Source organism: Anomaloglossus baeobatrachus, chromosome 3 (genome assembly GCF_048569485.1).
Source record: "Anomaloglossus baeobatrachus isolate aAnoBae1 chromosome 3, aAnoBae1.hap1, whole genome shotgun sequence".
Classification (NCBI taxonomy): Eukaryota; Metazoa; Chordata; class Amphibia; order Anura; family Aromobatidae; genus Anomaloglossus; species Anomaloglossus baeobatrachus.
The window spans coordinates 151340391-151356387 of NC_134355.1; the positions used below are offsets into that span (position 1 = coordinate 151340391).

General features: G+C 40.6%; 1 protein-coding gene across 1 annotated transcript in view; it reads right to left on the reverse strand.

The window, feature by feature from the left end:
- Positions 1 to 430: 430 nt before the first annotated feature.
- LOC142295084 (visual pigment-like receptor peropsin) overlaps positions 431 to 15997 on the reverse strand; it is a 69698-nt gene continuing 54131 nt past the window's right edge. The window contains exons 3-6 of the mRNA XM_075338153.1: positions 12333 to 12432; positions 8640 to 8744; positions 2842 to 3065; positions 431 to 895 (exon numbers count right to left, since the gene is read on the reverse strand). Coding sequence (XP_075194268.1) covers positions 443 to 895; positions 2842 to 3065; positions 8640 to 8744; positions 12333 to 12432 — 882 coding nt within the window. The 3' untranslated portion in view covers positions 431 to 442. The remainder of the gene's footprint in view (positions 896 to 2841; positions 3066 to 8639; positions 8745 to 12332; positions 12433 to 15997) is intronic.

A 15997-nucleotide genomic window follows, 5' to 3' on the forward strand; every position in this document is an offset into this window, starting at 1 on the left:
CATGGCTAGAAAATACTTATATAAGTCAATGAATAAGTGCTAGTTTTGGCTGTTGAACAGAACAAGAGGTAGGGGTCCAATATTTGAAATAGTGATCAGTTTGAAAATGGCAAAATTTCTACATTTCTAACTGAGATAGTGAAATAGAAAAAACCCATTATAAAACATTTAAAAAAATGTTTAACATAAAAACATCATTTAAGTAATAGATAATTTTCTCCTTATACATTTGTTTAAGTATTGCATGACATATTTGTGGAGTGCAGGTGGAATATGAAATGATATTTCTAAAGTTGTTGAGTTTAAACGTATTTTATTTCACTTGAAATTAAGTATAAGGCAAATTAAAATGAGATCTTTATTTTTTTAATTCTTTGCATACATTGACTTTTGGCTTAAGAAAAGTGATGCATTTTTAGAAAACCTGGTTATTTATAGAAATTCATAATCGATCACATTGATAACTAGGATTATCAGGCGCTATATCTAAATGACAGTTGCAGACGTCTTTCATTTCCAGTGGGGGGCTGTTCCCGGGACTCCCCACCCCAGAGTCTTCACATGGTACGACTTGTGGTTCTGGATCTTCAATGCATTTTTTATGCCTTAATTGTTGTACAGGTTCCTGTTTGTGCTTTAGACGTTTGAAACGTTTAAGTCGGACTGGGTCCTTGCCACTCTTCTGTGTGCATGGAAGCAAGATACTTAGGTCTTTTCTGAATTTAGAGCTCATCCCAAAGTAGATCAGTGGATTATAGAAACTAGCAGATTTAGCAAAGAGGCTTGCTAGTATGCTGGTAAGACTGGGCACATAGAATCCCCACGCAGACCACATAGATATAACAGCATATGGAGACCAAGCAATTATGAAGGCTGTGCAAATCACAATTGAAACCTAAGAATTGTAAAATAAATATAAAGGTTACATCTTTAAAATATTTAGTAAGTTCTGCAATTGTCTGAAATAATTTATTACACGATAATCAGACAGTGCAAAATGACACAAAAAGAGATTATTTTGCTCTGTCAGATGCATGTCTCAGGAGGCTTAAGCTGCAGTTAAAGCAAATCTGCCAGCAGGATTTTGCTATCTCATTTGTGAGCAGCATAATGTAGGAAAAGAAATTCTGAATCCAACACTGTATTCCTTAGATTACTGGGTGCAACCGTTGTGATACAATCAAAGATTTTAGTTTTAACAAAGCAGCAGAGCTTAAAAAAACAGGCTTTCAAAGCACATTTCTATAGAGAAAAGCTTCTAATCACAAAGGGGGGCAGAGTCAGACACTTTGTGATAGGAGACACATGGCTGAAATTTCTGTTAACCCTTACAGCATGATGTCTTCAGGTTACATAGCAAAAACCTGCTAACAGATTCCCTTTAAACTAAAAAATAATTGTAATGAGTATCAGTCTATGTAAAGTGACCCTAATCTCACAGCGAATAAAAGATTTGACAGACTGCAAATGGACATGCAGGAGATCTCTGTCCCCAATGCCATCTGTTGGGAAAGACCTCCATTGACATTAGACTGTCGGCTGAGCCTACTGATTAGAGATGAGCCACCACCCTAGTGTTCGAGTTCGGTTTGGTTTGTCGAATGGCGGGTGTGTTCGTCGAACGTTCACCGAACGTTCGCCGAACACTTTCGAACACCTTTGAACACCATTGAAAACAATGGCAGGCCAACACAAACATGCACAAATACGAATGCACACACACATATTATGCTCACTGTACCTTCCGTTCCATCGCCAGTCTCCTGGGACTTGCAGTTTGCCGGTACAAGATGTGTATCAGGTAACCATCGCAACCGATGCCGGAACTTCCGCTGACAGAGCGCTGACATCAAAGGAAGGAGCCACTTGCCTCTGATTGGCCAGCGTGTTTTGAGTAGCGTCTGACAGAGGAAGTTCCTCCCTCGTTGCGATGGTTACCCGATACACATCCTGTAGCGGGGAACTACGTGTATCAGGTAACCATTGCGATGAGGGAGGAACTTCCTCTGTCAGACGCTACTCAAAGGCAGCGCGTTGGCCAATCAGAGGCAAGCGGCTCCTGCCTTTCACGTTATCGCTCTGGCAGCAGAAGTTCCAGCATTGGTCGCTATGGTTACCCGATACACATCTTGTACCAGCGAACTGCAAGTCCCAGAAGGCCGGCGATGGAATGGAAGGTAAGGTGAGCATAATATGTGTCTGTGCATGTATGTTTGTGTATGTTTATGTGTGTTTGTGCATGTGTGGAATGGCACAATAGGGGACCAGGATGGGACATTTAACAAGTTGTGGAAGGAATTGTCTGCATTGCAATGATTTCCTATGGGAAATCATGCTTTGCTGAACGAGTAACTTGGTTAACAAGCACACTCCCAGAACGGATTGTTCTTGTTAACCAATGTTTCACTGTATTAACATTGAATGACAGTATTACTGTGAAAAGCCAGTTATGCTTTTGGTGATTGAACCATTATCGAACATAACCTCGAACTGTCGAACTTGAAGCTAATTGTTTGCGTTCATCGAACGATTCAAGCATCGCCTAAAACAGGTCGAATTTGAGATTGGAGAACAGTTCGATTCGAACACCGCTATCTCTACTACTGATATTAGCAACTTTCACTGATGCTAGTCTAATGTGCAGAGGTACCTAAGTACAATAATCTACATTGTCTTTCACCAATGACCTTATCAATTGTTCAAGCATCGACTGCAAGAGCAAATCTGTTTTTTGGCTATATAACTGAAAGCATGTCTAAAAATCATACAATTAATATGTATATTATCAGTTTGGAACTACTGAATTGAATATTTATGGAATAATTGTCTCATGAAACATACCCTGGTTACGTCTCTCTCCATCTTCCTTTGCCTTTCTGATAAATTTCCTTCTGTAGTTAAAGCACGACTTGATTTCACAGTGTTAATTATTGAAACATAGCAGAATACCATAACTAACACAGGTAGGAAGAAACAGCAAATAAAAATGGAAACAATATAGGATTTATAAATTGTAGAGAAACTAGCTTTAGTCCAGTCAATTTCACAAGTCCCATACATGCGATCTAAGAAGAATGAGAGAATGAATAGTTAATATTTTAACCAAAGTAAAATGAGAATATTTTAAAAAGAATCTTTCAGCAGGTTTTTGCTAGCTCATCTGACAGCAACATAATGTCGGCAAAGAGATTCTGAATTCAACAGTATATCTCAGATTACTGGGTGCAGCCAATCTGTCACTATCAAAGTATTGAGTTTTAAGCATGTAGCTGCACCCAGGGAGCTGCCCATGTCCACACAAGGCTCTCCATAGAGGTTGTGCATTGATGGTAAGGGGTACTTCACACACAGCGAGATCGCTACTGAGATCGCTGCTGAGTCACGGTTTTTGTGACTCAGCAGTGACCTCATTAGCGATCTCGCTGTGTGTGACACTGAGCAGCGATCTGGCCCCTGCTGTTAGATCGCTGCTCGTTACACACAGCCCTGGTTCGTTTTTTTATTGTTGCTCTCCCGCTGATAAGCACACATTGCTGTGTGTGACAGCGAGAGAGCAACAATCCTGAATGTGTAGGGAGCAGGAGCCGGCGTCTGACAGCCTGCGGTAAGCTGTAACCAAGGTAAACATCGGGTAACCAAGGTGGTTACCCGATATTTACCTTCGTTACCAGCCTTCGCAGCTCTCACGCTGCCAGTGCCGGCTCCTGCTCCCTGCACACGCTAAGCGGTGTGCGCTGGTAACTAAGATAAACATCGGGTAACCATACCCGATGTTTATCTTAGTTACCAGTGTCCGCAGCTTCCAGACGCCGGCTCCGTGCAAGCGCAGCGTCACTTGCACGTCGCTGCTGGCTGAGGGCTGGTCACTGGTCGCTGGTGAGATCTGCCTGTTTGACAGCTCACCAGCGACCATGTAGCGATGCAGCAGTGATCCTGACCAGGTCAGATCGCTGGTGGGATCGCTGCTGCGTCGCTAAAGTGTGACGGTACCCTAAGGTGTCAATCACAGCATGGGGTGTGACTGACTGCCATTAACATGAGTTTCTAATTCTGTAATGGTAATCACAGGGTAATAAAGCCATTAGATTTCGTAAACAATAGCTCACACACAGATAAGAGAGCCATAGTTGCTTTTTGTTTTTTAACTCTTACAGCATGGTGTCCTTAGCTTACATAGCAAAAATCTGCTGACAGTTCTCTTTAAGATATGATTTGATTTCAGGCATTCTGGAACTATCAATTATAATAAATGGTCTCTTTTCTGTCTTAACTAAGGTAAGCTTGACCTATTAATAATATTATAAGGATACCCACAATATGCCTTCAACTCATTTAAATTGACCACTAAGGTCCATTTGCTATGCCATGAAGAAGATGGGTATACCACTGATTCATGTAGATGATGTCCCATCTGAATCCATGTATGCTGCAGTAGGATTACTCTTTTCACTTGTCAGTAATTCAGGTTTTCTTGCACACTACAAGAATGCAAGGATTAATGGTGCTGCACAGTAAAGGCAGATTCATTCAAGGTTTCACCTTTTACTATTCCATCACCAGCTTCTAAAGAAACCAATAATGTTCCTCACAAACCTCCAATGGCTCCTTAGAGCAAATCCAACTGACTTCACCCTTTTCATACCTATGTCTCCTTCCACACAAACGTACACATTCAGGACAGACAGAAAATAACAGGGAAAACAAATGAGGGGCACAAAACACACAACCACAGGAGGCAGGCACACAAGGGGTCGATTACAACTGCTATGGAGCATACCCCCCTTAAAAGATGTTTTATTGGTAGACTACAAGTAAAGTTCTAGCATATCTCCGGTATCCATTATAAGCCAAGTAGACTCTACCTATACTGCTCAATGTTCATAATTGTACAAGAATGTCCGCTAGCTTATGTCAGAAAGAAGTAGGTTTTTATAGATCAGACATTAGGTTATTAGCTTTCTTACACTTTCCAAAACCATGGAGGGGGGAGTAAAAATTGCTTTAGAGACTCTGCTGACTCAAGATAGGGCTTGCAAGACTTCCACAAAAGTTTTCACTTTTGTCTCAGGTTTTGGATACATAGTTTATAGAGCTGAGCAATTCATTTCACTCTGCCCTGGTTCGGCATTTGGTCCAGATCTCACCGACAGCCAGTCTATACTTCTGCATCCAGCATTCTTACACTGACATCCTGGGTGCCTCTGGTGCTTACTAGGGTCCTCAAAATAAGTATGACTAACTACTGGGCCTCAGGCAATGTGTATGCGGGTCACAGAAGTGATGTCTTGCTGCCAAGGAGAAGTGGACTGGATGCTGGACTAGTTTATCATATAATTATTATATTTATCATATTATTGTGTTAGACATAAAATTATGTGGGTTCACTCACACTGGCATTAAATATCCAATGTTTTATCGTATAGGCCTAAGTCTGATATTATTATACTATGGGGCAGTACTGACTAGCACTCTTTTTCTCAGGCTTGAGAAAAAAAATGGCTGCATACTGTGATTGGCAGCATATATTGGACGTCGCGCAAATATTCAAGTCTAAGGCGGGCTTTACACGTTGCGACATCGTTTCCAAAATATCGTCGGGCTCACATCGTTAGTGACGCACATCCGGCGCCGGTAACAACATCGCAATGTGTAAATCCTAGATGCGCTGATAAACGATTGCAAAAGTATTGAAAATCGGTGATCTGTGTAGCGTCGTTCATTTTCATAATGTCGGGTCGACCGCAGGTACGATGTTGTTTGTCGCTCCTGCGGCAGCACACATCGCTGTGTGTAAACTCGCAGGAGCGACAAACATCTCCTTACCTGCGTCCCGACTGCAATGCGGAAGGGAGAAGGTGGGCGGGATGTTATGTCCCGCTCATCTCCGCCCCACCGCTTCTATTGGCCGGCCGATTAGTGACGTCGCGGTGACGTTGCTATGACGCCGAATGCACCTCCCCCTTGAAGGAGGGATAGTTCGGCGGTCACAGTGACATCGCCGAGCAGGTATGTGTGTATGAAGCTGCTGCAGCGATAATGTTCGCTAGGCAGCAATCACCACATATCGTATGTGCGATGGGGGCGGGTGCTATCGTGCTCGGCTAGCTAGCGATGTCACAACGTGTAAAGTACCCCTAAGTCTATGGGTGCGTGCAAAACATCAGACTGCACTCGAATGTCATCTGAGTGCAGTCCGATGTACACCAACTTAGACAATGGAGAAATTATGTTCTCCATCTTCTCCACACCTGTGATCCAATTCTTCCATGTGATAGAATCGAAATAACAGTCAATGACACTTGGCCCACGTTCATAGCAGAATTTGAGTTGAGTGTCATTAGCATATTGCATCCGATTCTCAACTATGAGAGAATCATCACCAGTGTGAGCGAACACTAAATACCATAGAAGAATGAAGAGAAATGCGGGCTCCTTAACTTCTTTCAGCCCCATACACTAATTGTTCACAGTGTCCGCCTTGTAAACCAGGGTCTTCGTTTGTGTGTGGTGCACTTCTATAGTGCTGGGCAGACCACCTAATCTAGTAGTATGGGTGTCACTAATAGGCTATAAGGCCCTGTGCCCACGCTGTGGATTTATCGCAGAATTTGCCGCAATTTTTTTCACGGATTTGCTGCGGATTTCTACAAAATCCGCAGTACAGTGAGTCCCCAGCCATTTCTATGACATTGTAGAAGTCTTGTGCCCATGCTTTGTTTTTTTCCGCTGCCAAATAGTGCGGATTTCCCTGCGGAATGATCTGCAGCATGTCAATTATTCCTGCGGATTTTGCCTATGCAAGTGAATGTGATGCCAAAAATAAACAACAAATTCGCAACAAATACGCAGGTCTGTTCCCACAGGGTTTTTTTCCTGCATCTTTTGTGCATATTTGACATATATTGATATAAATAACATCAAGAACCTTTTTTTCCCTCAACCTAATCCTAGCTTTATTCATACACACTTTATTCATACACACAACAGTGTACAATGTTTAAAATCCGCACCAAATTCCATTCCAGATTCCGCACCAAATTCCGCACCAAAAACACAAAAAATGGACACAAAAACGCACCAAAAAAGCACCAAAGTTTTGGTGTGATTTTCTGGGAGATACTCCAGATATTGCTGGAGAAGAATCTGCTCCATCTTTTGTCTGTGGGCACATAGCCTCAACCAGATACTGCGTGAACAGTTCCCTATGCAAGCCTTTTTGTGTGCAATTTTAATACTAAGCAATCACCTCATCCATGGATTGGTAGTGTGTGTTGTTGCTACATCAGTGTTTTGTACCTGTCTTGCCTCCATCTTTATTAAGGGGTTTTGCTAAATCCTGTTAGTGCATTAGAGTCTGTAGCCTGGGCAGGTAAATACTGTTGCCCTTTTGTTGCTGTGAATAATTCTTGAATTTTTGGGGAAAAATAGCTTAACTTAGCTTTTATATCAGCCCTATACACTGTATACCCGAAAAAGTATATTGTGCCGTTATCACTGATTGCCTAATACAATAAATATATCCCCAATATGTATAAAATACTAAATAAAATGAGGGACTATAACCATGCAAACAACGATGGAATATTACAATCCAGTGGAACATACATAACAAATATTGAGCCAATCACAGAATGAAGTGTAATACACTCTCACGTGTATATAACATCTCAATTATACAAAACTCAGACAGCATTAATAAAAATAATGACGAGCTCAGAAAGCATCCTGCAATTTAAGGCAATATTCAAAAAAATTATTTAATGATATGTGCCTCTGGACATACTGGTTTCAATGTGGGTAGTATCCTGGAACACACTTTAGGCTCATTTCACCACACAGGAGGTAATAATTAGAGGGTCATGGCAAATAAATTAGGTTCTGTTGGTCTTATGGATACTGGACTAAGGCGGGCTTTGCACACTAAGACATCGCAGGTGCGATGTCGGTGGGGGTCAAATCGAAAGTGACGCACATCCGGCGTCGCAGGCGATATCGTAGTGTGCAAATCCTTTTTGATACGATTAACGAGCACAAAAGCGTCGTTATCGTATCAACGGTGTAGGGTCCGACATTTCCATAATGCTGGTGCAGCGACAGGTACGATGTAGTTCCTCGTTCCTGCGGTAGCACACATCGCTGTGTGTGAAGCCGCAGGAGCGAGGAACATCTCCTACCTGCGCCCCGGCTGTAATGCGGAAGGAAGAAGGTGGGCGGGATGTTTACATCCTGCTCATCTCCGCCCCTCCGCTGCTATTGGCCGCCTGCCGTGTGACGTCGCTGTGACGCCGCACGACCCGCCCCCTTAGGAAGGAGGCGGATCGCCGGCTAGAGCGACGTCGCAGGGCAGGTGAGTGCATGTGAAGCTGGCGTAGTGATAATGTTCGTTACGCCAGCAATCACAAGATATCGCTGCTGCGACGGGGGCGGGGACTATCGCACTCGACATCGCAGCATCGGCTTGCGATGTCGCAACGTGCAAAGTACCCCTAAGGCAGCGCAATCAAATTGCTCATATCTAATATCTGATTTAGAAATTTTTTTACATGTATGTTCTTAGCTTTCCATTTTAGATTTTGTTTTTGTTATTCATACCCACTATCATTTGTAATATGCAATAACCCAGTTTGTAAGAAACTCACCTCTGTAGCTTCCCCAACCTAGTAAAGGTGCCATTGACCAAAACAAAGCTGCAATCCAGATCAGTATCAATGATATTGTAATGCTGCCATTGCTAATGCAGTTTGCTGTAGAATAGAATATAAGTGTTAGTGATGTATTTGGTAAAAAATATATATATAAAAAAAGAGACCAATTTGAAGAAAATTAGAAATTACCACTTTGGCTGAAATGCATCCTCAAGTTACACTCATTAACCCTTCAATGCAAAATGTATGGAGCGGACATGTTTCATAGCAGGCTGTTGTTAACCATTTAAATGCTGCAGTCAATCTCTGACCAGCATTTAATAGGAGAGGTTGCTGGTGTTCTTGAAAATTCACTCCCACTAACCACACCCCGCAACGTGAGCATGGGACATCGATGGGTTAGCATGGCAGGCAGGGGTCTGATGAATGCCTCCACCACTGCCATGTTTGTCCTCATGTGAAGCTCAGTCAAATGGTATGGTATTGCAGTTCCATAAAGGAAATAACAAAAAGCAAATAAAAAAGAAAGTTTTTTAAAATAATAAAAGTATGTCAAAATTTGAATCATCCTCTTTCCCCCAATAAAAATAAATTGTCAACCAAAGAAGTTGAGTGCACATGCTCAGCATCATATAAAGATGTTATCTTTTCAAAATAGATGTATGAGTGCTGCCAGCATTGCTGCAGAGGTTAAAGGGTCGGAGTTCAGCCTTTCCGTGCTCAGACCATACATCGCACACTGCATCAAATTTGTCTGCATGGCTGTCATTCCAGAAGGAAGCCTCTTCTAAAGATGATACACAAAAATGCCCGCAAACAGTTTGCTAAAGACAAGCAGACTAAGGACATGGATTACTGGAATCATGTCCTGTGGTCTAATGAGAACAAGATAAACTTATTTGGTTCATATGGTGTCAAGTGTTTTGATGCAACTAAGTGAGGAGTATAAAGACAAGTGTGTCTTGCTTACAGTCAAGAATGGTGGTGGAGTGTCAAGGTTTGGAACTGCATGAGTACTGCCAGCTGTGAGGACCTACAGTTCATTGAGGGAGCCATGAATGCCAACATGTACTGTGACATACTGAAGCAGAGCATGATCCTCTCCCTTTGGGAACTGAGCCACAAGACAATGTTCCAATATAATAACAATCCCAAACACACCTCTAAGACCACCACTGCCTTGCTAATGAAACTGAGGGTAAAGGTGCTGGACTGGCCAAGCAAGTCTCCAGTCCTAAACCTACAGTAATTGAGCATCTATGTGGCATCCTCAAATGGAAGGTTAAAGAGCACAAGGTCTCTAACATCCACTAGCACAGTGCTGTCATCATGGAGGAGTGGAAGAGGATTCCAGTGGCTCCTGTGAAGCTCTAGTGAACTTCATGCTTAAGGGAGTTAAGACCACTTGTAAATAATGGTGACCACACAAAATATTGACACTTTGGCACAATTTGGCTATTCTAACTTAGGAGTGTACTCACTTTTGTTGCCAGCGGTTTAGACATTAATGGCTGAGTGTTGAGTTTTTTTTAGAGGACACACCAAATTTACACTGTTACAAGTTGTACACTGACTACTTTACATTGTATCAAAGTGTCATATCTACACTGTTGTCCCATAAAAAGATATAAGAAAATATTTGCAAAAATGTGAGGGGTAGACACACTTTTATTATATATTGTGTGTGCCCCAAATTGGTGTCAATAAAACTGTCAACTTACCAAGTAAAAAACAAGTCTTCCCGAAACTCAATTGATGGAAAAATAAAAACATTACTGGTTTTGAAAATCGCATAAGAAATACAAAAAATATATATATTTTTTAAGTTTTGACATTTTTTCACTACTTAACAAAACTATAAAGATTTACTATTGCCGTAATCGTGCTGACCCAGAGAATCATGCTGCAGGGTCATTTTTACTGTACAATGAAAGTTGTAAAGATAAGGCACTAATAACAATGGTGGAATTGCATTTTTACTCTATTTCATTCCACTTGGGAGTTTATTTCCAGTTTTTTCCGTTTTCAGTACATTGTATGTTGATATGAATGATGTCATTCAAAACTACAACTTGTCTCTGAAAAGAATTAAGCCCTCATACAGCTCTGTCAATGGAAACATAAAGAATTTATGGCTTTTGGTAGAAGAGGAGGGAGAAATGCAAACTTAAAAGTGAAAAATTAGCAGTGGAGGTAAAGGTGTAAGGTCAATGTCCAAAGGGTGAAAATGAACAAAGTGCGTCACTGCTGATATATTTCTAAAATCTTCCTGTTCTAGTTTGCTCCACCAGTGACCCTGTTCATCTTTCAATTTTTTACAGATGTATTAACCAGAAGCGGTGTTCAGGGTCATCAAGGTGAGGATTTCCTTGATGTATTGACTAGTCTGAAATATATGACTGCTCTGGAGGTAAATGGAAAATCTAAGTGGAATAACTTAAAATTGTAGCCCATCATCTTCTATGTCATTAGGTGGATTGCATGTGTTCTTTTTAATCTGGGAGAAGGGAACAACCACTTAGAGTCATCTCAGGATTTTGCTAAACAACATAACTGATCTTTTTTACCGTCTTTTTCTATGGGATCGGAAGATGCCCAGTTCAGCCATAATTAACTTATCAGCTGATTCTTCTAATTTCACCTCCCTTATGATAGCATGAGTGTCACAAAGACATATGGTGCATTATTTCCATCAACTATCTCATTTTATACATTAGATGAATTTTTTTGGTGATTGTTGAGGATTTACAGAAAGCCTCCAGGTAGAAAAAGGGTAACTACAGGCTGCTGGAAGGTGAGCAGGATGCCACTTTTTCCTAGTCATATATTACAGTAACAATTCATGCCGTAACATGAGGGCACATGCAGAAGAACATGTATAGCTAAATAAGAAGCTGAAAGTCAGTTGTGTCTTTGAAAGCCATGTGCAATGCCAAAGAATAAATTAGTAATAACCATATTTTCTACAATTCTTTGATCATCCATTTAGAGTTTTATAGATGATATGCCATAATTAAATTTCAGCCAAAAGATTTGCAGGACCCTGGTCCAGTGGGTGCCGGACTAGAGCTCTGCAAATATTTTTCTACTTACCATCATCCATGGCACTTCTCATTAGTAGGCTTGATGCAAAGTTTTTCGTTTAATGATAATGTCATGCCAGATTTACTAATTAGAAGAGGTGCCAGGGATGCAGGCATTTAGAGGTTTTCAGGGTTCTGGGCTGGCGGATTCGAAATCCCGATATGGCAGGATCCTGCAAATTTATTCGCTCAAGTCTAGTCATAATGGCTTTAACTTTTGTGATGTTATAGTTGTTAGAAATTGTGTTGGGATTTTTTGCGGGAAGACATTAAAAAAATGAAATATTAAAGTCTTTTGAGATAGGTCCAATTCCAGATATAGCTTTTTCATATATTCTGGCGTTTCCATATATTTTGTGTTTAAATTTGCTATAATGTTCAAAATCTTAGAACTTCTCAATTTGTAAATAGTAACACTTATTTGCTTAAAATTGCTTTAACATAAGATGTCAAGAGAATATGTCAAGGAAAATATTTTAAAAAAATTCTTACATGGAGACCTGCTAAGGGTCAAATGTTGTCCACAGGGATGAGGCGTTAATATTTGCAAATGAAAGGAAGTTTCAGAAACTACTAGGTAGAGGTCTCTTCAATGCTTACTTACCTCTTTGTGGATGGCAACCTTTAATATAGCGAGTTACACTGATTAGGGTAAGTGTATTTATACTGGCCAGGCCAAAAAGTAGAGTGAGAAATCCATCCACCTGAAGTGAAAACAGATGTAAGACATTTCAATTAAATTAGTACTATTAAAATAAAGTTAATGTTTGGTTTTTTTTAAACCTTACTGATAGCTGCATCTTAGTTCTCATATATTTGTGTGCCCACACACATCCATGCACACAAACATACTGTCATGGCTGAAAGTGTTGGCACCCTTGAAATTGTTCTAGAAAATTAATTATTTCTTCTGGAAAATTATTGCAGTTACACATGTTATGTCATAAACACGCTTATTTCTTTTATGTGTATTGGAACAACATAAAAAAAAACCTGAGAAAAAAAGGCAAATGGGACATAATTTTACACAAACCCCCCAAAAATCCTCCGGATAATATTGTTGCCACCTTTCCAAAATTATGGAAAATAATTTGATTTAAGCATGTGATGCTCATTGAAACTCACCTGTGGCAAGCAACAGGTGTGGGCAATATGAAAATCATACTTGAAACCAGATAAAAAGGGGAGAAGTTGACTCAATATTTGCCTTGTGTGCCTGTGTGCCTCATTAAGCATGGAGAACAGAAGGAGGAGAAGAGTAATGTCTGAGGTGTTGAGAATCAAAGTTCTTGAAAAATATCAACAATCCCAAGGTTACATATATATCTTTAGAGATCTTGATGTGCCTTTGTCCATGGTGCATTACATAATCAAGAAGCTTACAACTCTTGGCACTGTAGCTAATGTCCCTGGATGTGGACGGAAGAGAAAAATTGATGAATGGTTGTAACGTAGGATAGTTGGTGGATAAGCATCCTCAGCATCATTGTCGGCGCAAACTATCCATCAACATTTGAATAAAATTAAATTCTATGGCAGGAGACCTAGTAGGACCCCAATGCTGACCTAATGACATAAAAATGCTAGACTGCAGCTTGACAAAATGTATGGCAGTAACCAAAAATCCATCTGCAAAAGCATTTTGTGGACTGATGAGACCAAGATAGAGCTTTTTGGTAAAGCACATCATTCTACTGTTTACCAAAAACATAATGAGACCTACAAAGAAAAGAACACAGTACAGTCAAATATGGTGAAAGTCCAAAAATGTTTTAGGGTTGTTTTGCTCCCTCTGGTACTGTGTGCCTTCAGTTTGCGCAAAGCATCCTGAAATCTGAAGATTGCCTGAGGATTTGGGTTGCAGTGTAGTGCCCAATGTCAGAAAGGTGGGTTTGAGTCCTGGATCATGAGTCTCCCAGCACAACAATGACCCCAAATGTACTTCAAGACGCACCCAGAAATGGATGGAAACAAAGCACTGAAGAAAGAGTTCTTAAGTGCCAGAAATGCATTCAGATCTAAATCCCATTGAACATCTGTAGAGAGATCTTTAAATTGCTGTTGGAGAAGGCACCCTTCAAATATGAGAGACCCGAAGCAATTTGCAAAACAAAGGTGGTCAAAAATTCCAATTGAGAGGTGTAAGAAAATTGTTGATAGTTATAGGAAGCGATTGATTGCAGTTATTTGTTATAAAGGGTGTGCAACTAAATCTTAAGTTGAGGGTGCCAATAATTTTGTCCAGCCTATTTTTCGAGGTGTACATTATGTCCAATTTGTATTTTTCCCTCTGTTTTTTTTTTCTGTTGTTCCAATACACACAAACGAAATAAACATGTGTATAACAAAATGTGTAATTGCACTAATTTTCTTGGAGAAGTACATGATGTTTTGGAACAATTTCAAGAGTGCCAAGTTGACACTGCCAACACTTTCCGCCATGACTGTAATTACAGTATCTAATCCAAAGTCATACTGTAGAGAAAAATAATTGTGCTTCTACAAAGTTTATTTATAAGAATTGATTGTTTTGTTAAAGCATCTTACCCCTTCTATGTAAACCATTTAACCCTGTTCTTTCCATTTTTAATGGGAATATGGTCTCTGATCAGTGGATATTGGGATTTTACAGAAGTTTACCCTCTTGTTTTTTGCTACCAAAAGGGTAAAGTAGGGAATGATGAACAGCGGGTACGGAAAGTATTCAGACTCCTTTACATTTTTCAGTCTTTGTAAATTTTTGCAAATTTATTAAACAAGAAAAACTGAAATATCACATGATCATCAGTATTCAGACCCTTTGCTCAGTATTAAATAGAAGACCTTTTTGTGCTAGTACAGCCATGAGTCTTCTTGGGAATGATGCAACATGTTTTTCACACCTAGATTTGGGGATTCTCTGCCATTCTTCCTTGCAGATCTTATCCAGTTCTGTTAGGTTGGATGGTGAACGTTGGTGGACAGCTATTTTCAGGTCTCTTCAGAGATGCTCAATGGGGTGTAGGTCAGGGCTCTGGCTGGACCAGTCAAGAATGGTCACAGAATTATTCTGAAGCCACTCCTTTGTTATTTTTGCTGTGTGCTTAGGGTCATTGTCTTGTTGGAAGATGAACGTTTGGCCAAGTCTGAGGTGCATAGCACTCTGGAAGAGGTTTTCTTCCAGGACATCTCTGTACTTGGCCACATTCATCTTTCCTTCAATTGCAACCAGTCGTCCTGCCTCTGCAGCTTAAAAACATCCTCATAGCATGATGCTGCCACCACCATGTTTCACTGTTGGGATTGTATTGGGCAGGTGATGAGCAGTGCATGGTTTTCTCCACACAGACCAGTTAGAATTATCACCAAAATGTTCTAAATTCATCTCCTCAGACCAGAGAATTTTATTTCTCATAATCTGGGAGTGCTTCATGTGTTTTTTGTAAACTCTATGCAGGTTTTTATATGTCTTGCACTGAGGAGAGGCTTCCGTTGGGCCACTCTGCCGTGAAGGCCCGACTGGTGGAGGGCTGCAGTGATAATTGACTTTGTGGAACTTTCTCCCATCTCCCTACTACATCTCTGGAGCTCAGCCACAGTGATCTTGGGGTTCTTCTTTACCTCTCTCACCAAGGCTCTTCTCCCACAATTGCTCAGTTTTGCTGGATGGCCAGGTCTAGGAAGAGTTCTGGTGGTCCCAAAATTCTTCCATTTAAGGATTATGGAGGCCACTGTGCTTTTAGGAACCTTGAGTAATGCAAAAATTATTTTGTAACCTTGGCCAGATCTGTGCCTTGCCAGAATTCTGTCTTTGACCTCCTTGGGCAGTTCCTTTTGACCTGATGATTCTCATTTGGTATGAGATACACTGTGAGCTGTGAGGTCTTATATAGACAGGTGTCTGCCTTTCCAAATCAAGTCCTATCAGTTTAATTAAACACAGCTGGACTCTAATGAAGGAGTAAAACCATCTCAAGGAGGATCCCAAGAAAATGGACAGCACGTGGCTTAAATATGAGTGTCAGATCAAAGAGACTGAATACTAATGACCATGTGATATTTCAGTTTTTCTTGTTTAATAAATTTGCAAAAATGTCTACATTTTAGGTTTTTTTCCGTCAAGATGAGGTGTAGAGTGTACATTACTACTTTCCATTAGTGGCACTAGAGTTTGTCTCCTTCCTCCTGAGGAGACAATTTGAATATTACTCAGAGGAGCATTGCAGCTATAAGACTCCTAACCACTGACAGATTGGTTTGTCAGTCTCCGCAAGGAGAAAAGTTTTCCCC